The sequence below is a fragment of the Apodemus sylvaticus genome, chromosome 22 (assembly GCF_947179515.1).
Source record: "Apodemus sylvaticus chromosome 22, mApoSyl1.1, whole genome shotgun sequence".
In the NCBI taxonomy this organism is placed as follows: domain Eukaryota; kingdom Metazoa; phylum Chordata; class Mammalia; order Rodentia; family Muridae; genus Apodemus; species Apodemus sylvaticus.
Genome location: NC_067493.1, coordinates 50,869,435 through 50,894,557, shown reverse-complemented (window position 1 = coordinate 50,894,557; position 25,123 = coordinate 50,869,435). Strand labels below are relative to the sequence as shown.

Genomic DNA, 25,123 nt, shown 5'->3' with positions numbered 1-25,123 from the left:
GGTTCTCTGTTGTCTGTAGGACTAGGGCGATGGCTTGGTTGGTAAAGCTCCTTCCTCACAAGAGATCCCCGGTGTCCACGTCAAAAGCCAGCCTTAGAGATGACCCTGATTCCAGCACATGCACACTGGAGAAAGAAACAGAAGTAAGAGTCACATGAGTTTTCTGCATGTTTGCCCAAGCCCAGGCTGGCTTTGAACTGGACGCCCCTGCTGCCCCTGCTGGAGTGAGGAGTGCCCATGTGTGCACCGGGGTGCTGCCCTGTGGGGAAAGCATCACGTGGCGCCATCTCACATCCACTGTGCTAACGAGGCCAGTGTCCACTTCTGCCACCTGCGCTCTCCTGGGCGTCACTGTGAGCTGCAGATTGTGACACCTCAGCCAGGGTGTGGCGGGGCCTGTGCTGCACCCGTGGGTGTGCCTCATCTCAGCAGCCTTTCCTGCTGAAGGAGGGACATTTGCTCGGCTGCAGCGTCTCCTGCCAGGGCTTCCAGGCCGGCTTGAGGATTTCCGATCTGCTCAGCAGCCACCGGGGAGCCCATTCCTTGCGGTGAAGCTCTCAAAGCGCAGGTATGCTACTGGCTCTGTTTCTCTGGAACAGGGTCTGCCTGGCATGTACTCTCGACAGATTCCCACCAAAGTCAGGGAAACTAACTGCAGACTGCGGCTCTGGCAAAAACCAACACGGGAGCTACTGGGCCAATGGGTGGGGAGAGAGGGCACTACCAGAGTCATGCTGGGTCCACATGTCACCCTAGGCCTTTCCAAAGGAAGGCTTAGCCTTCCTCATGGGCTCCTGGTCCACCCTGAAGATGAAGCACTTCACAGTCATCTAAAGCAGAAAGACAGCCATGGGGAAAGTGCAGCTCCAATCCAGCCCCGTAGGCATGCACACGGCTACGCTCAACAGGGAGATGGGGGGGGGGAACCACTGGGATTCTCCAGAAAGTGGAAGATCCTCCAATGGCCACGTTAGAGACACCTCATGTGTGCCTGCAGGGCTGTTGGGCACTGTATCTATCATGTTGGCAAAGATGAAGAGACTAACCATCATACTATATTGGGTCAATTAATGCTGGGAATATTACACAGCACTGAAAAGGAACAAACCCTGTAGGTCAATAATGGTATATGTTCAGATCAGCCAGAGCGTTTGCTATGGTTCTGACTGCAGGGCACACTCCTGTGGTTTCTGACTCTGAGTTGGATTGTGAGGATGTGTATTCGTACTGGCAGCCAGCAGAGCTAGGATCATGCAGGTTTGTGGGTGTATGGGTATGCATACATGTAGAGGCCAGAGGTCCGTGTTGGGTATCATCCCCAGGTCTCTCTCACCTTATGTTTGGAGACAGAGTCTCTCACGGAACACTCACCAGCTGCCTAGACTGGACTGCCAGTGAGTTCTAGAGATCCGCTTGTGCTGCTGGGTCCAGCTTCTATACGGGTTCTGAGGACCAGAGCTCAGACCCTCATACCTGTCCTTATCGAGCTGCCTCCCAGGCCCCGATGGCTTTTGAAATTGCTGAGTCAGTGGTTATTTCCTGGGCAGCAACAGAAAGTGACTAGCAGGAGTTCTGATTATGACCCCATTTTGCAGATGGGGCAGTGAAGGCAGAAGAGGCCAAGCTACTGGTAAATGGCAGAAAGACACGTTGGCAGGAAGTGCACAGACTCTGGGTCCCACCTCTGAATCCCAGATTGTTTTCTGTTTGGCTGGAGCCATGGCTGGGGTTAATGGGACGGGAGAAAAGAGAAAGCAAGGTGACCTAGAAGAGCACACGCCTGCCATTGCTTCTGTGTGGACACAGGGGCTGCGGCCATTTTAACTTTCCAGGAGGAGGAAGCAGATGTTTAGAAGAGGGAGGGATAGGCCAGTGTACATTTCCTCTGGATAGAAGACACAAAGGGTCACACAGGGTCAGGGCGACCTGTGACCTCCCGGTATAGCTGAACTCAAAATATCCGCCTTGCAACTGTGTTTAAATGCTTGGCCCCAGCTGATGGTGCTGTTTTGGACCGGGATTGGAATGTAGGGTGGAGCTTGAGGGCTTAAACTGCACCCCCTATTCCTTACACCCTAGCTTATATACTCAGTCCCCTGAAGATCCCTCTGCCACAGCAAAGGACAGCCCCTGCCTCTGTGTCTTCTCTGCCGTGGGCTCTCTACCCTGACTCCCAAGCCAGAACACAGTCTTCCACTCTTGGGTCACTCTGTCAGGTGTTCTGTCATGGGGATGAGAAACGCAACAGACATACCTTCTTCATTTCATCACCTCTTTAAAGATTCCATCCCGTGGGGTGGCAAGATGGCTCAATGGGTAAAACCCTTGCTGTCACGTCTGAAGTACCGAGCTCGATGCCCAGGACCACACGGGACAGAGAAAACACACCTGCATGTTGTCCTTTAACCACCACATGAGCCGTGGCATACGTACACACATACTCTCAATAAGTATAACTTCAAAAAAAAAGTTAAAAATGCATATACGCCCTCATGCTGATGTAGCGCACAGCACTACACCACTATGGGACTTCAACACAAGACAAGTTCTGAGAGACATCTTCAGGCTGTCACCTTAGGGGCCAGCCTGCGGACACGAGAAGCCACTTGGCTTTAGTGGCATTGCTAAGTAGCCTAACTTAGCAGTAGCTGGCAGTGGCTTTCTCCTCCCTGGCTCTCAGGGAGACAGCAGTCCCTCAGAGCAACCGGACTGGCAGAGCCAACCTCGCCATGCTCTGACTCGCCCTGGTCCTCCTTCCTGACTGTGGCCAACACTCAGCTCCTTTAGCCTCTCTTCCCACCACAGTGGACCACATCTTCAAACTGTGAGCTAAAACAAGCCTTTCCTCCCTTAAGGTGACTCTTCTCCGGTCACAGCACCGACAAGGCGACCCCTGCATATGAGTAGCTGGCAGGGGTCGTCCCACTCAACTCTCTGATGAAGAAACACCACCTGCTGTGTGTCTGCCTCTCTGCAGTCATGGGATCCGCAGGGTGGCTGCCACAGGCAGAGGGGACAGGAAATGTGAAGGGCTTGAGAAGGACAATGCAAAGTCCTCAAGGAGGCTGGTCTACGTGGAAGAGGGAAGGGGGGGGGGGAGTACGGTGAGGAGAGAGGTGGAGTAGGAGCCAGCTCTGGCAGGCCCAAGCTACAGGAGTTGTCTATAGTATGTGGGGATAATTAATTGATTGATTTGACGTGTGCAAGCACTCTACCAAGCTACACCCCTAGCCTATTATGTGCGTTTATAATGACAAGTGGCAGCTCAGGGCCAGGTGTGGCGGTTCATACCCAGAATCCTGGCACTCAAGAGACTGAGGCAGGAGGATTAAGAAGAATTCAAAGGTGGCTCAAAATACACAATGAAACTCTAAGAAACCAACAAAAGCCAGTGTCAGCTCAGAACACCAGACCAGAGTGACAATTTGGAGTTGAGCTTGAAGACCAGTGGCCGCCATCTTTAACCCAAAGATCCTGACTTACCAAGGGGCCTGTTTGTGAGGGTCCCTGACAGACCCTGTTGTGCTAGGAGACATGAGGGAATTTGGGAATTGGTCGCAGCAGAGGGATGATTAAGAAGAGGAAGAAAATGAAGAAGCTCCCTACGTCCCCAGGCAAGGTGGCTCAGTCAGTCGCACATCAGGCCATCAAATGTGGCCAAATACCAGAGGCCTCCAATATCATAATTGCGATATCCCACCAGCCCACTCTCTCAGGGACTGGCATGGAGGCCTGTGGAGGAGCATCTGTGCTGAGGGCCATTAGGGGTCCCTGACAGATGTGTCTCCCCCCACACCCACCCCACCCCAGCTGCAGAGGAACACCCGTGGCTTTCTTCCCTCCAGACAAGGATTGATGAGGACTCTCCAGAGCTCTCAGACAGGCAAGGAGAGGCTGCAGACCTTTTCCCAGCCTGCAATTTATCTTGGGAGGACCATTCACATCACTTGTTACAGGCTGGATTACGCTCTGACCCGGCACATTAATCTCTTGGAATAAAATAATAATCATCAAGGAAGGAGCTGGATGGTTGCCAAAGAGGCATTAATAACTGTCACCCACACCTCAGAGATGTGGGAAGGGGTGTCAGCGCCCACTCCCACCCCCTGGTCCGACAGAGTGCCGTGTGGAGGAGAGAGAAGACAGACTCTCCAGCCTGGATTGGTAGTTACTGCGGGGATTTGTGTCCACAAACCTGACTCTTAACTAGCTCACTGACCACATCGAAGAAGCTAGATTTACCATGTTTGCGTTCCTGCATACAGAAGGTTCTGTCGGCACTGCTCACACCAGGTGGCATGCACCCTAAAATCCCTCGGAGGACAAACGGCTAAGTGAATGGTGGCCTGTCCACACTGTGGGAGGGGACCAGTCGTGGAAGGAAATGGAGGCTGAGCCACACTCCAGTGCGATGGTGTGGTGTTTTCTTGCACGCACATGTGTGTGCACAAGAGGTGGGGCAGGGACATGTATATGAGTACAAGGTTCTCTGCCAGAGAGGGCGGAGAAGGACCTTAGGAGTTCTCCTTTACTGCCTGTGATAGAGTCTTTCACTGAACGGAAAACTCCTGGGGATCTGCCTGTCTGTGCGTGCCCTGCAATGCTGGGGTTACGGGCACCTGCAGCCATGCCTGGCTATCCTGTGGTCCTGAACTGCCTGCAGAGTAAGTGAGTGCCCTAACAGCACGGAGACCTCTCCTAATCTCTGCTTCTTTTCTTTTGAGTAAGGTCTAATTGCATTCCCAGGCAGCTTGAGCTTCCAATCCTCCTGCCTCTGTCTCTTGAGCACCAGGATTACAGGTGTGTGTGTGTGTGACTGTGCTGGCCCACGCACAACGCTGAATGAACTTGAAGACATAAATGTTGGTTAAAAGCCATGATGTGATTCTGTGTATAGGAACTGCACAGAGTGGGTAAGTCCACTCTATACACGGAAGGCAGATAGTGACTGCTTAGGGCTGGTGGGAGAAGCCTGGGGTTCCTGCTTCCCTCTGGGGTGATGGGAATGTTTTGGAATTACGCAGGGGTGCTGGGTGCACTCATTGTACAAAGTGTCACAGAGCCAAAGGCACCATTTTAAATGATTGCTTGTTAATTTTATGTGAATTTTACCCCCAAATAAAATATTCTAGAAGTCCAAGACAACTGCCCTTGCCTTATGAGTCTGTTGTGAACAGGGGCTGACTCGAGCACCCTGCTCATGACAGGCTGAGCCACGCCCCTCTCCTGAAGCTGGTCTGCAGCCTTTGCCAAATCACGCGGCTCAATATGTGTGAAGAGAGCACCTACTCTCTGAGGACTGAGGAGACTGAAGGTGAGGGTGTGCTGAGACTCTCAATGCCACAGGGAAGGGGGGTGTCTCCTTTTTGCTGGAGATGGCCCCTGAGCCTGATACAGCCCCACCCATCAGTCTCTTAGTGTTCTTGAACAGTCCACCAGCGGGATACACTGCCTGGCTTGTGGTGATGGCCTGGCAATGCTCCGCCATCATGACTGTCAGCTGCGCCTCCAGCATCCTCCCAGAGTTCCTACGGTTTGTCAGAGCCTAGAGAAGAGTATTATTTTGTGCATTTCTGTTTTCATGACTGCCTTGCTCGGACATCTGCACAGGTTAAAACAAAACAAACAAACAAAAAAGAGCCGAGGATGGGATCCCAGCTCTCACTGTCCTAAGTGGAGGAAAAGAGGAGACAGCTGGGTTGATCCTCCCTTCATCCATCCTTCCATCCATCCTCCTGCCAGCTACACATCCACCCACCTAGCCTTCCTTCTGTCCATCTTCTCATCCACCTGCCCATCCAACTCATTCACCTTCCTGCCACTCGCCCACTCATCTTTCTGTCCATCCTCCTATCCATCTTTCCGTCTACCCCGTCATCCATTTATCCACTTATTAATCTATCCATGCATCCACTCATCTCTTCACCCATCATTCTCTTCCCCTCATTCATACATTCACATACCATTCACAACCCACCCATTACTCTCCCATTCATAGACTTCATTCATTTTCCCATTCACACACACAGATACACACACCCACACACATGTATGCACCCATGATTCTGAACACGTAGAGATGCCGTGTCCCAACAACAAGCATGCTAGATGTGCTCACTCCCTTCTAGGGACAGGGCGGGGGAGGGCGCCGAGTGGCTGAACCATCGTGTCAGTTGTCTAAAAGGCAGGGACAGAGCAAGGGGGGTCAGAGGGGAAACTGAGAAAAGCCACTGAGTTTCATGGCAGCAGATAGCAGGATACTATTCACTATATCTGCCATCATAGACTTCAGAGACACTTAAGATACAAAGTGGACAGCAGCAGAAGGCCACCAGGAAGAAGTAAGGGAAAGTGTCTGAGATCATCCCCAGGCTGATAGACAGCCATGTTCCGAGATCCAGAACAGACAGAAGACGCTCAGACAGCTGGGCTTGAAGGAGGTCCCCTGCCTGCTCCTGGAAACCAGCCCATTGCTTGCCTCAGCCACATCCGTGCTGGGAATACCCTTCTGCAGGTGGCCACAGTCCCGGTTTCCCTTGCTGGCATCTGAATTTGGGGTGGGGGTGGACGCGTGCACGCGCGCACGCACAGACATGTAGCATGAATCTCACTCATTGTCCATCCCCTAAGCTACAAAGGGTCTCACTCAAAATGGGAACTTGGTAGACCAGACTACAGTGGACCCCACAAGTGTGCCACTACAAATGTGGGAGGGCCCACCTCTGTCACCTCTGTGCCACCAGCTGCTGTCTGAAGCAGGTGTGCCCAGCCCACTCCAGTGGAGAGCCATAGTGCTGACTCAGGGGTGACTTCCTCCTGTCCTGTCTGCTCTTTAGCATCTGATTGTGGTCCTGGGCAAGTCACCGAACTGCCCTGTGCCAGAGTTTCTACATATGTGAGAGAGTGACAGTCGTGACAAGATCAAGTTTATGACCAGCAAACGCCGAGTGCCCTCCTGGTGGTAGACAGTTTAGCAGCTGCTCCAGAAAGCAGCCAGAATGGACAGAAAAAATGACCTCAATTGACAATCTGCTCTCAGTGTCATTTAGTGCCCACCACAAGCTCTGGTAGGGACTCTGCCTCTCCCGCCTCCCAGGCTGATCCTGCAGTGTGTGCAGAGCCAGGGCGCTCCAGTAGTGACAGGTGCACACGTGAGTGGAGGGAGGGGCAGAGCTTGTCTGCTAGCTTCAGCCCAGCTCCTCCCCAGCCTGCACTGCTGTGCTCCACGCTGGCTATGGGCAAGGACAGAGGATGGCAAAGGTGAAATGCTCTGTGCCCACAGGTGGCTGCCTGAACCTATATTCCTGAAGGAAATGACCTACTTTGTCCAAGAAGCTAATGGCTGTAAGCTATTCCTTGTCAAGAAGCATGGTGTCAGGAAGTGGACACTCGTTAGACCTATCAGAGCCTGGAGGAGACAAGAAAGTGGAAGTTTCTAAAGCCCTGGGTTCCCAGTCCTGAAATACAAAGCCACCATACAGCAGGCACAGAGCCTGAGAAACAGGCAGTTGACCAGGACTCTGCAGCCTCCAACATCAGGACAAGCTCTGGATCCGGTGACATGACGATTAAGTCTTCTGCGTGCAGGTGGAGCACCCCAACCAAGACTACAGCCTCCCAAGTGCCCAAGAATCTGCAACTGTTTACTCAGACATGAAATCACACATGAGTGCAAAGTTCTGCCCTGACCTCCCAAGACATGCTGCAACAGAAAGCAGGTGGTGCCAACAACACTGTCTGATGCCACCTTTGTCATGTGGGTGAGACACAGGTGAATTCCGTGTTTATGCGCAGATCACTTTCCCAGCATACCCATATGAACATGCAGACAGTCTAAATGAAATCTGAAAGACTGATCTGAGAGTTTCAGATGGAGGAGACGCGGCTTGCACTCCTTGAGCCGCGCCCTGTGCACCGGGCACAGGTATAGCCCTTTCTCTTTCCCCAAGCAACCGTGCCTACAAGGTCAGCACTTCTGAGGGAAGGTTGATTTCCAACAGTACACAGGTAAGGAGCTCAGAGAGGTTTTGTTATCGTCCCAATATCACACAGGCAGAGAGGAATCCAGCTGGAACCAGACACAAATGTGCCTGATGCCAAGTCCTTGTGCCTAACTACTGGTCACACTAGGTTAAGTTCATGGTGCATGAGCCATGACCATAGTTACTGTGGTCTGGGCAAGTCTGGAGACGTAGCCCAGGGCTCTTTATGCCCTGCGGGTCCTCTCCTGGGGAACACAGACATGTTTAGGGCACAGAGATGTGGCCTCATCTAAGAAAACCTCAACAGCGTAGGGTTTGGGCTCACCCGAGGCAGTGCATGGTGGGGAGAGGAAGGAACCTGCTCAAAAATTAACCCTTAGTAGGCTTGGGTCAGTTGTCACTCAAGGCTGGGGCCAATTTAACCTGTTGTCCTTAGAGTGAGTGGCAGCAGCTCAGTCCTCTGAGTTCTAAAGGCCGCGCCTCAAGAACTTCTCATCCCAAAGCATCTTCCTGCTGCACATTGCAAATCACTACTGTTTCCCTCACACACATAGACCCTCCTTTGCCACGGCAGGCATTACTAATTGATCACAGAACCCTTTCCCGCCCAGCCTCAGTCACCTTTATACAGAGTCCCCGGGACATACAGAGTCAAAGCCGTTAGTGTCACCCTTCTCTGAGAGATGCAGGACCCGGGGGGTGGACAGGCTCTCACAACGAGAGCCACAAGGAACATGCACCACTGAGGGCTGCAGATGCAGGACATGGTGCTGGGTGACAGCTCTGCAGCAGCTCCGCCCCGGTTCTTTCTTCCTTGGAGGTGCCTGGGCCGTGGGTGACAGCAGGCAGGCTTACCTTGGACTTGACAGCCAGGATGATCTTGGGCAGGGCCACGATGAGGCACTTGAGGGCGATGGTGATGTACTTCAGCACAAAGTCGGCGATCCCCACGATCCATAGCAGGTCAAAGAAGTCCAGCGTCTCCAGGTTGGGCTTCAGGAAGATGAGGCTGGGGAGCGTTCAGAGAGCCAGGTTACACATTTAGACCCTGGTCCTTGGTAGCTTTCCTTTTTCATTAAGGAACCTTGCAAATGTCACCAACAGAAAATACACCGACCTCGCGTGACACTTCTGTGGTCTGCTTCTCTGCTACTGACCTGCTGTGTGACCTCAATGGGACTCTCAACCTCTCTGAGCCTAGTTCCCTTGGGGATTAAATGACAATACTGGGGCGGAGCATCATGAAGGTCTCCACCATTTGAGATTGTGTGGTATGTATTCATGTGTGTGCAGATGGATGGGTGTGTACAGATGAGTCTGTACATGTATGTGGAGGTCAAAGGTCAACTTCAGGTGTTCCTCTGAAGCCTCTTTTCCCTTTTGTTGATATAGGATCACTCACTGACCTAGAACTAGGCAATTTGGGAAGGCCGGCTGGCCAGTGAGCCCCAGGGATGCCCCTGCCTCCACCTCCTCATTGTTAGGTTCTAGGAATCAAACACAGGTCCTTGCTTTTTGTCTACAGAGCATCTTCCCCCAACCATTCTGCCACCCTCCCCTCCAGTTTCATGTATCCAAAATCATCCTCATGGAAAGGAGGAAGAGAGGAGGCAGGAAGGGGAGAGCTCCGTGCCCGATGCCCTATGCCCTGTACCCTGCACCCCGTGCCCTGTGCCCTATATCCTGTGTCCTGTACCTTGTGGCCTGTGCCCCATGACCATCCTGTACCTTGTGCTCTATGCCCTGTGCCCAGGTCTGTACCCTGTGCATCCCATACTATCCCACCATAAGGGGCTCTGCAGTGGGCATGGCTGAGCTCCACTTCAGAGATGATGGCTGAAGCTCAAGGTCACAAGCCAGGCAAGGGCATCAGAACCAGACAGACTCACACTCACGTCTAGGCTGGCTGAGTTAACTCGGTGCCATTGGCAAATCAGGGCTCGCTCCCTCTCCCCTAGTTTAACTGACAGGCCTGGTTGAGATCACAGATGTAATGTAGACCCTGAACCTCAGCAGTGACAGTGGCAACAGAAACCCTGAGTTTCTGTCATCCACCCCCATTTTACAGATAAGAAAACAGAGGCGTGGGAAAGTAAAGAAACATGGTCAAGTTATGCAACTGGCAAAAGACAGAGGTGGGTGTGCAGCCAGGCATCCTGGTGGCAGGGGATGCTGTCAGTCAGTCCAGGCTGCACACTCAAAGTGGCACCTGTGCATGACCAGACATGATGTAGGTCCACTGCACTGGTCTACACCAGGCGGGTTACCATCCCATCCACCTGTATATGACCCTGTAAGGGGCAAAGCCATTGCACCAGTGATTAGGGAGGATGTGAACCCACGTCACATGCGAAGGATGGGACCGTTTCACCTGTGCACAGCCGAGCATGTTGCGAACACTATGCACTGTCTTTATCTAGGACCCGGCATTTTGAATTTCAGGCTCTGATGCTGTACCTACCTCAGCAACAGGCAGTTCCCAAACTGGTCCCAGTCCACGGCCCACACTCTGGCTCTGCTCCCCAACTTCCCATTCATAATCGTTACAGCAGGGAAGCATCCTGTCTCCCGCTGTGGTTCCAACCCTGCTCTAGTCAGCTCAACTCCCTTTATCTCCCCTAAGGCTCTGAAGGGGTGAAGCAGGTACAGAGATTATGCCAGTCCAAGTGAGGACGCCATGGCCCGGGGAGGCGGTCGCCTGCTCACGTGCCCCAGCAGGCTGATGGGCGCCGGCTGCTCTCCCCTCTTCCTGCTGGCTCAGAGACTCTGTGAGATGGCCAGCAAGGCTGCTGCCTGCTTCCCTCATCACAGGGAAACTCGGCAAACACGGAGAGATGTTTTCTAAGTGCTCAGGAAACCTAACAGGGCAGAGAGCGGTGTGGGGTAAGCCCTGTACTCAAGCAGTGGCCTCCAGGGACAAGTCTGGGGCACTGACCTCACTCCTGGGGCTCTCATCCTTTCCTAGGGACCCCATCCTCAGGCAGACCATGCTGACACATGGTCTTCTTATGTGTCTCGGGCCGGCCTTGAATTCACCATGTCACTCTTCATCTTCAGCGTCCCCAGTGTGGGATGACAGGTGTGTGCCTACACCTCAATGGCTGTTCTTTTTAGCTTTTGGTGGTGGGTGGGATGGCGGCAGCACCTGTGGTGGTGCTGGTGGGTGGGGTGGCAATACAAAAGTGTCTCCCCACTTGGACTGAACACCAAGTGTAAGACACCGGCTGCTGGAACCACTCACATACAACTGGAGACGCTCTGGTGGCACCAGAAAGGACAAGGTCTTCACCCTGTGGCTTTTCTGTCACCCTCTGCCAGTCTCCTGAGCTGCCAGCATGACTCAGCCCTGGTCTAAAGAGGCTCTGAGTCTGTGTCCAGGAACAAGATGGCATCCAGAAAACAGCGTGGTGGGAACTGGTCCCGACTGCTGGGAAACCCCACCTCCTCTGCCCTGCAGCAGGACCTTAGCATTCTGGACGAGCGGACCAGTGGACAGTGTACGCTGTGAGCCATGCTTTGACTGACTCCCAAGACTGCTCTGAAGCCTCCCTGCCCCCACACTGCTGCAGGCCCCATTCTCACAGAGGGAACCGTTATCCATAATCCAAAAGCCCACCTTGAATCTCCACCCTGTCCAGAGTCAAACCCTCCTCTGCACCCACAGGAATCCTCTGACCATTGCCACACAGTGAGAACAGTCTGGTGAGATTCTCCAAACCTAAGACTCTCAGACATCTTTCCTAAGATATTCATTTGCCCACTGTAACGCTCTTAATCCTTAGCAAACTGCTGAGGTTAAAACTTCCCCTACTCAGGAAGGGTGCTGGGACATGTGGTACAGCACAAGTATGGAAACATTTCCTCCCTTAATCATTTAAGCACATGCCCACTGTGGACAGCTCTCACCCACATCCACACCTCCTCCCACAAAACCCCAGAACCCATTAAACAATAAGCCAGCACCGCCACACCCCACCTCCCGCTGACCGCCATTCTTCCTCCCACCCAGCTTCCCTCCCTCTCTCCTTCTTTGATACAAGATTTTATCATGTAGCCCATCCTAGCTTCCAACTTAAAAATCCTCCTGCCTCAGCTTCCTCCAGTATTGAAATAATGTTTTGGACACACACACAGTCATCTCTTGGCGCCCATGAAGATTTGTCCCAGGGTGTCCCAAAGATGCATGAATACAAAAATCTCTTTCCTACGATTTGCAATAATCTCACACACTTTCACCAGCCTGGTTTTACAAGACCCTAAATATCAAATGCTATGTAAATGTTATGTAAATGTCATGCAAATAGCTGCTGTATGGTTCAGGGAGAAGTAGCCAGGACAGAGCCTGCATGGGTTCAGTTCAGATGTAACTGTTTCCTGAGTCCTGAGTACTTTGTATCTGCGGTTTCTGCTCCACAGGTGCAGAACACACAGTTCGGAAGGTTGATGGCTCAATAAATTATCACTAAAATTAATTTCATGTAGTTTTATTCTTCTTCATGCAAAGTTGCATATCTACTGGTTCGCTCTCTCTCTCTCTCTCTGTGTGTGTGTGTGTGTGTGTGCAGGTGGAATCTGAGTTTAATCAGGCCCTGCGGCTGGCATCCTTGTTCACACAATGGCGTTCAGCGTGTACCCCGATCCCCAAGCTGGCCCCTCACCTGCTGTAGAGCTGCTGGGAGCTGAAGGTGTAAAGGACGTACATTGTGTTCCCTGCCAGGAAGGCCAGGATCCACAAGATGACCAGAACTGATCTCTTCTCCTGCGGAGAAAGTGGGGTGCTATGAAGCCAACGGTGCTTGTGGTGGAACATTCTAGAATGTTTGGGGTGTGTGCAAAGTTCACAGTCTTGAAGCCAGCAGAAGGCGAGGGAAGGTTCTGGTGTCTTTAGGACCAGTCACAGCAAAGGTGACAGGGAGGAGGCCTGCTTGGAGAACTATCTAGAAAGGCCAGTGCTCCCATTCAGAGCAGAGTCTCAGCAGTGACATGGGCTGGCTGTATCTAGTTAGCCTGAATCTCACACACTCCCACTGGTTCCATCCCGTCTGGAGCTGCCCAGCCCTGGACACACTATTTGAATGGATGTAGCCTGTCTTTGCTACTTTGCGGGGTCTTCTTTTTCCCACCCTTTATCCCCCACACCCCCATTTTCCCTCATCACTACATGTGAGCTTGGCCTAGACAGACCTTGGTCAGAGCTGGAGTCTGCAGAGCTGCGACAAAGGAAATCGATCACTCTCACAGCCACAGGGGACTCACCTTCAAGGACACCTGCTCCCGGAGGGTGGAGTTGGCGTAGGCGAAGGTGCTGGCCATCCCGATGCACACGGCAATACCTGAGGGAATTACAGGGGGACATGGGGGACATGCTGGCTCCCACCCATTCAGGCCTCCAGCCTAGCCCGGGATCCTGAGCTGGGAAGAACAGATCCACCGTGTTTGTGGAGCTGGGAAAGAGAGAACTGAGGGGAGCAAGACCAGCTTCCGGAATTAGGCCAGCAGGTGCGTCAGCAAGGATGCTGAGCCCTCAACTGGGGAGAGGGCTTAGAGAAACCACAGAGAGCTGTACGGTGTGGCCAGACCAGAGTCCAAATTGCAGCCTTGTTACTTCTGCTGTGTGGCAGCAGGCAAGTTGCTGGCCCTCTCTGAGCCCCAGTACCCGCATCTGTGTGATGGACAGACAGCTAACAACAGCTACCTCAGTGGGGCAGGGCACACAGGCTGCAACCTCCAGCAGTGACTCCAGGGACTATTACCCTGTCTACTCTAAAGTAACCCTGGTGTTGTTTGTAACACAGACAGAGGAGACCACAGGTAGAAGCAGTGTGAGGGAAAAGATGAAAATCTCTGCTGTCGGCCAAGGACGGGCAGGAGGGAGACTGGGCCGGAACTGGGTTCCATGACTCCTCTAATCACCAATGTTTGCCAAGCTGCAGCCCAGGCTTGCTCCCAGAGAATGACTTCCAATCCTGATGTTGCTTCAGACAAGACTGAGAAATGGCTGGCACTGGTAAAGGGGCCTGCAGCCAAGCCTGAAAACCTGAGTTTTATCCCCCGGACCCACAACGTAGGACAGAATTGACTCTTGAAAATTGTCCTTGTTTGTGCATACATATACACACCAAGTAGACAAATGTAAATTAAAAACAACCCCATAGCACACCCGTCAGACCTGTGATCTCTGCACCAAGGAACCTGAGGCAGGAGGACACCAAGTTTGATGCCTGCTAAGGAAGACACTCTCAAACAAACTGATAAATGAAAAAAAGCAAAACAAAAACCAAAAACACGCAAGGACAACTTAGTGCACAGTGGCACATGCCTATCATTCTAGCACTGAAGAGGTGGAGGCAGGAGGATTGCTGCAAGTTCTGGTTAAGGCTCAGCTACAAACTCACACTGACAGCCAAAGCTACAAATAAGACCTTGTCTCAAAAAATAACAAAAAACAAAAAACCCTTAGACATAAGTTTGGCAGAATTCAGGGTGAGACTTGAGGACATGCGGGCTTCCGTGCCTAGGGACAGAAGGGAAGGGTGGTGACATGGGGTAACAGAGTTGGCTGGAGCTCCCCAGAGAGGGGGAAATAAACAAAAGATGGTCTCATCTCGAGATGATCTTTTTTGTTGTTTTGGTTTTTTATCAATCAATCAATCAATTCTGTGTGTGAGTCCTGGAGCACGAGTCTACACAGTGCACGGAAGGAGGTCCGGACAACCCTCAGCAGCTGTCTCCCTCCCCAGGACCATGGGTGCGGGGACAGAACTCAGCCAATCAGACTTGCGAGGCAGGCGCCATCACCCACTGAGCTGCCTCCCTGGCCCTTGAGGTTGTCTTGTATGGGAAGAAGTAACCGAGTCACAGTCTGTAAGCACTGCAGGGCAGAGCAGCACCGTCAGTGCTGCAGAGAGCCTGGAGAAATCACGTGTGCGCTAGGTACTTGGCTAAGTACTACCTGATGCTCTGTCATGCCTGAGTACCTGCTATGTGCCAGGTTCTGTCAGTGCATATATGTGGAGTGTGTGTGTGTGTGCGCACACACATGTGTGAGATGGTACTCGTGGGGTGATCAGAAGACAGCCTGTAGGAGTGGGTTCTCCCCTGCTACATGGGTCCGGAGGACTGGACTCAGGTCATCAGGTTTGGCGCCAAGGCCTTTACCTGCTAAGTCATCTGGCCTGCTCTGGTGATTTGAGTATGTGGCAGTAACGAACACAAAGGTAGCCACACACTTGCAGAGAACTTCCTGTATGTGTATACAAAGGCATGCTCATCCTGACTCCAGGAAGCACATCACCCCTCAGCATTTGTGAGCACTGTAGGGATCCCTGTAGACACTCAAATCTGTGGCTGCTTCAGTTTGAATGTGAAATGGCACGGTGTTTGCATAGAACCTACACACATCCCCCGTCGTAGGCTAAATCACCTCTGAACGTTCCCTGTGATGGAAATGACTTATACTGTGTTGTGGGTGGAGTGTTAGCAGGGTGTGTTCAGTAGACGCTCCCTTCTTCCCGAGTGTTGTGTGTGCACATGCGTTCACACGCGCACATGTACCTGGGCCCCGCACCTCGACACCAGGTGTTTGTCTCCACCACACTCGATCCGAGCTTCTGAGACAGGGTCTCTCACTGAACCTGCGGTGAGCTGCAGTTCTGTCTCTGCCTCCCTGACACTGGGATCCAGGTGTGAGCCCAGCTGTTGACATGGGTACTGGTGGGTAACAGAGGTCTCCATGCTTACGGGCAGGCCTTCACCTCCTTGGGCCACCCCTCCTCTTCCTTGAATGTCTCCCGGGTAGCTGACTGAATCTACAGGTGCAGAATTGGCGATTGGGAGGAACAGCTGTTTGATTTTAGCTCCTGTTTGAAAGACGGTCAGAGCCAAGGCAGAGAGCTAATAAAGCACCCAGTGTTTCACAGCTAGGAAAGGCCGGAGCTGGGCTACCCGGGGCCTGATGACCTCTTTGTTTCCAACCGACAGACCAGCTAAAAAAGTTTCTATCTCAACCCCACTGTACAGAGGAGAAAACTGATGGTCAGAGGGGCCAGGCCACTTGTTCAAGGTCATACAGTTAGGCTGGAAATTTGAACCCAGGGCTCACCCAAAACACCATGCACTCAAGCATGGTGCACTATGGTTCTACGGTCTGGTCCTGACTCTGGGCATGCGCACTCCTTGGTGCACAGTCTGGTCCTGGCTCTGGGTATGCGCAGTCCTAGGTGCTCTGGGCATGTGCGGCCGTTCCCTGGCGCCGAGGGCCCTTGGGGACTCACCCAGCTTGTGCTGGAAGCACAGTTTGGCCAGTAGGATGAGGATAAAGGGCAGTCCTTTCTGAAGCCAGCAGATCACAGCCTTCAGCTCAGACAGCGCAGGTGCCGGAGTTCCGGGCTGCTCATCGGCCCCTTCCTCCGAGTGCCCACGGTGGTCCCCACCCACGTGCTGCAGCAGCGAGCCCCCACGGTGGGCACCATGGTGGAAGTGGTGGTGGGCTTGGCGGTGGTGGTAGGTGCTTCCTTCGGTGCTGCGGCCACCGGCCTCATCCCTGGTGGCTGGCATGGGGATGAAGACATCCCCGCCCCCTGCTGTGGAGCCCAGCACCAGGCCTGCTGGGAAGGGGCTGGCAGGCAGGCCACCGGACAGACCCGAGAAGAGTGCAGGAGGGGAGGCCGTCTCTGCCTTCAGGCTCTCAAATACACCACCCTCATCCACGCTGGCCTCAGGGCTGAGCGCCTGGCTGCGACTTCTGCGAGACAAGATGATAGGCAAAGCTCACATCAGACCTGGCCCCAAACTCACACTGCAGACCAGTCTGTGCTGGGAGGGAGCAGCCTAACTCCACTGTGGTGGCCAGAGGGAAGGGGGTCTGCACACTTAGAGGACATCGACTGTATCCCCAGGATCGAATCCTAAGAGCTTTGTGGGAAGAGGCAGTGAACCAGGAGAAACCCACAATCAGATGCCTCGCGAGCATCCGGAACTGTAAGGGAGGCAAACCTTCTTTCTCCATAACCTCACCCAGCCTGTAGTGGTCTGTTTTTGCAACCAAACCGCAGATCAACAGACATGAGACAGAAAAGTAGCACCCTCATGGGATGGTGGGCACCAAGTGCCAACAACACGACTGATGCAACTGTCTCCCCTCGATGCTGGCTGCACTGCTAGGCCCCCGAACCTCAAAATGTGACCCTACTTAGGGAAGGGTCTTCTTCTGCTTCTTTTTTTTTTTTTTTTTTTCTGAGACAAGGTTTCTCTGTGGAGTCCTGGCTGTCCTGGAACTCACTCTGTAGACCAGGCTGGCCTCGAACTCAGAAATCCGCCTGCCTCTGCCTCCCAAGTGCTGGGATTACAGGCGTTCGCCACCACAGCCGGCTGGGAAGGGTCTTAAATAGTGGACCCCGGTCCCGAACGGCAGATGTCTCTCTGTGGGACAGACACACAACAGGGGGAGAAGAGAGACTCTAGAAAGTGGACCCTGCCCCTTGTAGCCTCCAGAACCATGAGAAAGCAAGTCTGTGTGCGAAGCCACCAGAGGGGCTGGCGTCAAGAGGCTTGTGACCCCAGAACCTGGGAGGAGCCTGACTTCAAGACCAGGCTGGGCACCTGCCTTGGGAAAGTGGGAAGAAGGCTGGGCATTGTTGCTCAGTGGTAAGGCTCGGGATCCTGTGTGCTTCTGAATGACTCATGAAATCCGCCTATATTAGTTATACATAATATCCCCATTTTACAGATAAACCAACGGATGCATACACACACAAGCACTTGGTCGCAGGTGAATTGCTGGTGAGGAATAAGAACCGAGGGTTTGGTCCCAGGTGGGCCAGCTCTACAGTCTACCTTTACTTAGTGAGTTAGTTTTGAGGCAGGGTCTCTTCTATCCCCAAGCTGGCCTTAAACTTGTTCTATAGCTGAGGCTGGCCTTGAACTCCCAATTCCCCTGCCTCCTCCATTCAAATGTTGGAATTTCAGGTGTGCATTACCGCATCAGGTTTATACAGTGCTGGGGATTGAACCCAGGGCTTTCTGAGTGCAAGGTGAGTGTCTTATGCACTAAGCCACAACCCAGCACTGGGCGTTCTTTCTTACACACTCCCCATAAGAGCTGATTTTGGCCTTGACCTTGTACCATCCAGGCTTGACTTATTACATGGGTATGATTAGCTGTTTAATTACTAGTTGATCACTAATTCATTAGTGTAAGAATTAAATATAGGTATAGTTGGTATTTCACTATCACACTAAAAGCTAAGGGCTCCCAGTCTATATTTCTAGAAGACTCTAAGCTGTAAAGACAGCTACCAAGCACATTCCTAATTTACAGATAGAAACCAAAGTTTCCAAATGTATCGAAACTTTGGGGGTGGGCCCTCTACCTTGACACGCCCCCTCCCTGGAGAGCTGAGCATGCAGCGACTTGATTGATTACTTGCTCCCTTTGTATCTCTCCAGAAAGCACCGCATTTTGCACAGAGCATGCTCAGTCAATGTTGTTCAGCGGAATGAGGGATTAGTCTAGCCAGTAATTTAACAGAGTACATCTTAGGGGCCAACTGCATGGATTAGTGTGTAGAAGTGCTTGCTGCAAAGCCTGGGTTGAAATCCTGGGACCTACATGGTGAAAGGAGAGAACCAACTCCTGTGGGTAGCCCAGCACACACAGATAAAGGGAATTGTTTAAAGCATTTGATTGAGCCTGGTATTTACAAAGCTCACCTGATCATGGAATTGTGGAAAGTCTACTACTGTTGTACAGGACATGGGGAAAGGTACAGGTTGGTCTGGAGAAACCTCGGGATCCTTTCCTTCCCAAACTGGGCTTCATGGTCCATCATCCTAACCCTGGCACGGCTTGAAGCTGGCTACCTCGTTACTCTCCCCTCTGGACCCCCTCCCTGGTGGCTCCAAAGCCTGGGAATTGTGTGGTCCTTCTCCCTGGGCTCCGGATAAAAATACTGATGCTATTAGTGCCAGCAACAACAACAGACACCATGGCTATGTGTCTCGGAGGGACTGAGCTTTCTCTGCATTTCAAGAGCTTGGCTCAGAAAGCACATGTCCTGCCAGGTGCCCAGGCCTGTGTGGATGACCCCATCACCCCAGGGGACTCTGGAAAGCCTCCCCCAACCCCTGAGCTCACTTGAGTTCCTGAGGCTCCAGGGAACGTAGCTGGTACAAATAGGGAAAGCTCAAACCACCGAGGGCTTTTTTTCAGTTGGCCTCCCTCCCCTCAGCCCCTCTCCTGTATCCAGCGGGGACTGTAGCCTAAATGGGAAAGACTATTCCTTAGGGAGACAGAGGCTATGCACTTCCAACTTAACCACTTAAGAGCAGGCTCTCACAGCCCAGGGGAATGGATCCACTTGGATCTGAGAAGGCAAACTATGTGTCTGAAAGAACCAATGAGATGCATACACGAGTATTGGTGTCCGCAGACAAGGCTGACAAACTGAGTCCAATACCTGGGACTTACATGGTGCAAAGAGAGAGCTCCCACAAGCTGGACTCTACACATACACACACATACACACGCATGCACGCACGCACACACAGGCACCCCATTAACCATAAGAACACACCCAAGGCAGCCAGTTTTATAAAGAGAAAAGGTTTATGTAGATCACGGTTGTTAGCATTTTGTCTAGGCTCCGCCCCATAGTTGCCTGGCAACAGCCAGGTGTGCCTGACTCACTATAAGAGGGGATACTTGGCCCCTCCTCTCTCTCTCTTTTATTTTTGGATTTACTTATTTTATGTATATGAACACACTGTAGTTGTCTTCAGACACACCGGGAAAGGGCGTCAGATCCCATTAGAGATGGTTGTGAGCCACCATGTTCAATTCCAATTGCTGGGAATTGAACTCTGGAAGATCAGTCAGTGCTCTTAACCACTGAGCCATCTCTCCAGCCTGACTCCTCCTCCCCACCTTGCCTTCTTGCTCTCCTTCTGTTCTCTTGCCCCTTACCCCATCTCTTCCCATTCCCCTTCCCCCTCCACTCTTCTTCTCCTCTTCTCTCTGTCTCTGTCTTTCTCTGTCTCTACTCCCTCAACTCCCCTCCCCATGTCCTAAATAAACTCTATTCCTGTGGCTGGTGCCTCAGGGGGAAGGGATGCCTCAGCGTGGGCCCACAGAGGCACCCCCTTTCCCCACACCTGACTGCACCTCCACCGAAACATATTCCTTCTCTTTATAAAACACGACAGTCTTGGAGGCTGAGAGCGCCGGTGGCAGGGCGCCAGTGGCAGGGCTGGCTCAGGGGCCGTATTTGACCTCAGCACCCAGCGGCATGGTTGGCTGTGGCAGCTGCCCTATAAAAACTGGATAGTCTTAACAGTCGCCTGTAATACCAGTACTGGAGGCAAAGAATCTAATGTAAATAGTGTTTAATGTAAATAAATATGTAAATGATGTAATTAAAACTACAACTAATTAAAATTACAAATAAATAATGTAATTAAAATTATAAATAATGTAATTAAAAATTAAAGCACAAAGTTTGATAGGAACAAATGGACCAATGGCCAGATCTCAGCCCTGCCATTTCCTGGCTGTGTGACTTTGCTAGCGGACCTGCTCTCTCGGAATTTCAGTCTCTCCTGGGTGCTCTTAGGGAGGCGTGGAGCGTACCCTAAGTGCATGGTGGACAGGCTTTTATCTGCTGTTGTTTCTGCCCCCAAAGGCGTGTAGATCAGTTGAGAGCATAGCTGCCCTCAGCTCAGAAGGGTCCGGCAGGCTCGTCAACCGGAAGACAGACGCTGCATACGTGTCCTAAGGCTCTCAAATACACTGTTCCATCAGCAACTCTGACATCACCTGTATCACCTCTCTATGGCTGGAGAGACTGAGACCTGGAGGTGCTGCTTTCCACCAAAGGCACCACAGGTGGCACACCTATCCCCTGTCAGTTTATGACAAGATGCCTGAGATTGGATACTGGTGGACAACCCGGTCCTCTGGGAATGATGCGGCTGTTACCGTCCTAAAATCAAAACAGCTGCATGCAATCCACACAAGATTGGACACACACACACACACACACATACATATATACAGAACCCACCCCTCCCCTGCCTCCTGCACCTCCATAGCTTTAGGAGGAGCTAGACAGTTTTCTGAAGGGAGGATTCCAGTGTGAGTTTCACCCCAGCTAGGCTGGGCTTTCTTGGTGATGCAGCTGCCTTTGAAGCACTCATTTTCCTGAAAGTGACCCCAATAGACTCGACTCATTGGTTCACACAGCAAGCAGACAGCTATCCAGGAACCAGGGGCCAGCTCTTCGCAGTCACAGATCTGCCAGCTCCCTGACCTTGGACTTCCCAGCATCCACACTGGTCAAAGATGCTCCAGCAGGCAGGCTAGACCCTGTGGGGACTGCTGCAGACGCTCGCTGAGGCCAGGTGTCTCTACACATGAGAAACTGTCAGGAAGAGTCTGAGTCTCATGGATCTGTGTGGCTCTGTCTCACAGGGTTTGACAACTGTCCAGTAGCAGCTGCCCGTATCAGTAATGCTCTCTGCTTAGTTTAGGTATAAGGCGAATGTCCCCTAAGGTACTACCAAGGCAGGGATCATGAGTGTGCTATTAGGAGGTGCTGTGGGCCTTTAAGAGGTGGAGCCTAGTGGGCGGTCTTTAGATCCATTAGGTGTGCTGTTCAGGTAGAGGAGCAATGTTGTGGTGGAGCACAGCTCTCCACTATGTTTCTTTTTCCTTTTTTCAAAAAAAAGATTTATTTATATATAAGTACACTGTAGCTGTCTTCAGACACACCAGAAGACGGTGTCAGATCTCATTACAGATGGTTGTGAGCCACCATGTGGTTGCTGGGATTTGATCTCAGGACCTTCGGAAGAGCAGTCAGTGCTCTTAACCGCTGAGCCATCTGTCCAGCCCTCCACTGTGTTTCTTGAGGCTGGGTCTCTCACTGAATCCAGAGCAAGCAGATTCTCACTCGTCTAGCCAGCTAAGTTTCCCTGTCTCTGTCTCCCAGGCACAGATGACTGCTAAGCTTACCCAGTTTTTACCTGGGCTCCAGGAATATAAACTTTGTTTCCCAGGCTTGCCAAACAAGTGTTTTATCCACGGAGGTCACCAGGGCTTCTCTGCCATGTTTGATAAGTAAATCGCACTTGCCACTGCCAACCATGCCACTAGGTGCTGAGGTCAAATACGGCCACTGGGCCAGCCCTGCCACTGGCCCTCTCAGCCTCCAAGACTGTGATCTATGTAAACCTTTTCTCTTTATAATGCCGGCTGCTGTAGACGGGGACACTGCCAGATACACTGCAAAGTGATTCTCTGTTGGGTCTGGTTTATATCTCTCATAACTAACATTGATAAGCCTAGGGTCCCCAGGTGGGAGGAAACTGGGGGGAGGGGGAGAGGCGGAGACTCTCACCTTTCAGGTGGAATGTTGTCCGTGTTGCTACTGTGGCGTCTCTGCATTTTCCTTAGCACCTGAAAGCCAACATGCAAGTGTGAGCCATATCTCCTGACACGCCCCTTCCTTGCCTGTCGCCATGGTGACTGTAAATAAGTATCACTCCTACGTTATATGACTGAGGCTGACAATTTCCAAACTACCTTTCTATCATCTCTGCCGCACAATCCTCAATTTGGTATCACATCCCACGGGAGAGGGGTACCGCCCATCTCACAGTGAGGATACAGCGAGTCACAGGTGGAGGTGGCTCCTATGCAAAAGGAGAAAACAAATGGGGGCCCAGACAGGTGCTACATGGGGTGCAGTGAGCAGCAGACTTGCTGTGTGACCTCAGACAAGCCAGGAACCTCTCTGTGGCTTCCGCACTCCCGATCTGTTTCCTGAGAGGGAATGGAGCCGTGGAACCCGAGGGCTCCTTCCAGCTCTCACCTCATGCATTTCCTAAGTGAAGGTGCGAATCCCCAGGGAGACACGTCACCTGGTGTGCAGCAAGGAGCCACATGGACCTCAGAACTCCATGCTGACGAGATATGCTGTGGACACTCAGGGTTCCTGATGCGATGTGCTCACTGGGTCCCAGAGAGAGCAGGCCTTCTCCTCTTCTTCAGAGGGTAGCACAGGGCAGGAGACTCTTCGAAGACAGCAGACCCTGGGTGGCACAAAGCACTTTCATGAACAGGCCTTGCGATGACTTGTTACAGAATAAGCTGACAGATGTGACTGGGTACTGTAACAGCCCAGTACTTCCGGTAGCTTCTGACCTATCATCCTCTGAGGTGCAGATGGTCGGCTATGGCCTTAATAGGTTTGTCTTATTAGCAAACTAAACATCCTGGGGGTTGGAGAGATAACTCTGTTGATAAAGTGCTGGCCACACATGCATGAGGACCTGAGTTTGAGCCTCAGCACCTCTGCAAGTAGCCAGGCATGGTGTTGCACTGTATAATCCCAGCACTGGGGAGGCAAAACCAGGATTCCCAGTACTCCCTGGCCCAGTCTTTCTAACTGAGGAGCCCTAGGTCCCAGTGAGAGATCTGATCTCAAAAATAAGGTGGTTAGTTCTAGCAGAATGACGCTTGAAAGTGACCTCTGACTTCCACACACATTTGCAACCCCCGCCCCAAGTATCCATACATGTGTGCATACATGAACACAGACACACACCTGGGAACTATAGAGAAAACAATTTTACAACTTCCACTGGCTTCTAAGGGAAACCAGAATAAAAATCAGCTGTTGGAGCCCTCCAGGTTGTACATCATTCCCTGTTTACAAGAGTTCCTGCCTCTGGGCCTTTGTTCCTTCCCCGGCACAGTTTTTCACCTGCAGGTTACAGGCTACCTCCTTTGATGCTAACGGCACCTCCTTCCAGAGGCCCTCTCTTTTCTTGGGTTTCCTGTAGGTTCTGGGCTGCTTTCCTCAGAGCACTTAACGACACATGCAGGTTTGTTTACCTTGATCCATGAGACACCCTGTGCCTGGCTTGCCCTTCCACCTCGGCATCACAGAGACGTTTGTTGCAACGTTTGAGCAGAGATTAAATCACCTTGATTTTCCCCCATGACAGATCCCTGCACCTTGTCCTACCTCCCACACTAATAAAAGACCAATAAAAGTCTCTCCAAGGGACAGGGCTTGGAGAGAGGCTCGGGATGGTTACTGCTCCAACAGAAGACTTAAGTCCGGTTCCCAGCACCCACAAGGGCAGCTCACAACTATCTGTATCTCCAGCTCTTAGTGATCTGACTCCCTCTGGTGGCCTCGGAGGACACCGGCACTCCCATTCGCAAACCCACTCTCACAGATAATTAAAAAAATAAATAAAAATAAAATCCTTAAAGAAATTAAGAACATGCTTCCACGAACAGGCTCAGTTTCCCGGCATCTTTTCTCTACAGAGAGAGGTCCATCTCTTAGTCCAAGCCAACACGACTGGGTGAGGAAGGGTCTCTTAATTCTGCACAGCTTTCTCGGGCCCAGCTAAGGCACCTGTCTTTTTCTGCAATGTTAAATTATCTGGGAAAAGACTCCTTGGTATCATCTTCATATTCAGGCAAGCCCTCTATCCCCGAGCTACACCCTCAACCCTGCCGTTTTCATAAAGAAAGGAAATGTCATCACGAAACATGTCTCGAGAATTTGCAGTCTGGTTTGATACTCCGGGTGGCCCCACTACTCCTTATCCTCGGGGAAAATAAAACACGGTATCTCCAAGTTCCCAACTACAAGCTTGACAAAATGTCAAAAATTAAATGCCCATGATTCTGCGGCAAGCAGGCGGTATAACTATTCTCGTATCGAATCCTGGAGCCCACAGGATGCTAGGGAATGAATGAATGAACCGTCTTGGTCCCACATACCCTGGCCCTCCCTGGGAGGCCACACCTTCCCTACAGGATGCTTGGGCGCGAGCAGCGTCCCCAGAGCAGACAGGGAAGCGCCCCTGCGGCCTGGCTCGCGAGGCCACAGGGTAGCAATGGGCGAGCATCGCCTTCGTTTACCTGCCAGAGACTTCAGCAATCACGGCCTCTGCTAATCCAGCCCAGCCAATCACTGGCGTGGCCCGGGATGCACGTGACTTCCGGCCGGCTCAGCCTCAGGGAATGAGGTCGGCGCTAGGACCCAGGCACGGCGAGGCCTGCCTCTGGTCCGAGATGGCCCGCCCCTGACTTCGTATTGAGCCAATGGAAGACCGTGGCTCCG

The 25,123-nt window shown here is 52.1% G+C and overlaps 1 protein-coding gene across 1 annotated transcript in view; it reads right to left on the bottom strand.

Moving 5' to 3' along the window:
• Rnft2 (ring finger protein, transmembrane 2) overlaps window positions 1–24,976 on the bottom strand; it is a 52,837-nt gene extending 27,861 nt beyond the window's left edge. The window contains exons 1-7 of the mRNA XM_052168500.1: window positions 24,922–24,976; window positions 22,899–23,069; window positions 22,376–22,434; window positions 16,256–16,725; window positions 13,239–13,315; window positions 12,641–12,741; window positions 8,838–8,991 (exon numbers count right to left, since the gene is read on the bottom strand). Coding sequence (XP_052024460.1) covers window positions 8,838–8,991; window positions 12,641–12,741; window positions 13,239–13,315; window positions 16,256–16,725; window positions 22,376–22,434; window positions 22,899–22,922 — 885 coding nt within the window. The 5' untranslated portion in view covers window positions 22,923–23,069; window positions 24,922–24,976. The remainder of the gene's footprint in view (window positions 1–8,837; window positions 8,992–12,640; window positions 12,742–13,238; window positions 13,316–16,255; window positions 16,726–22,375; window positions 22,435–22,898; window positions 23,070–24,921) is intronic.
• Window positions 24,977–25,123: the final 147 nt, after the last annotated feature.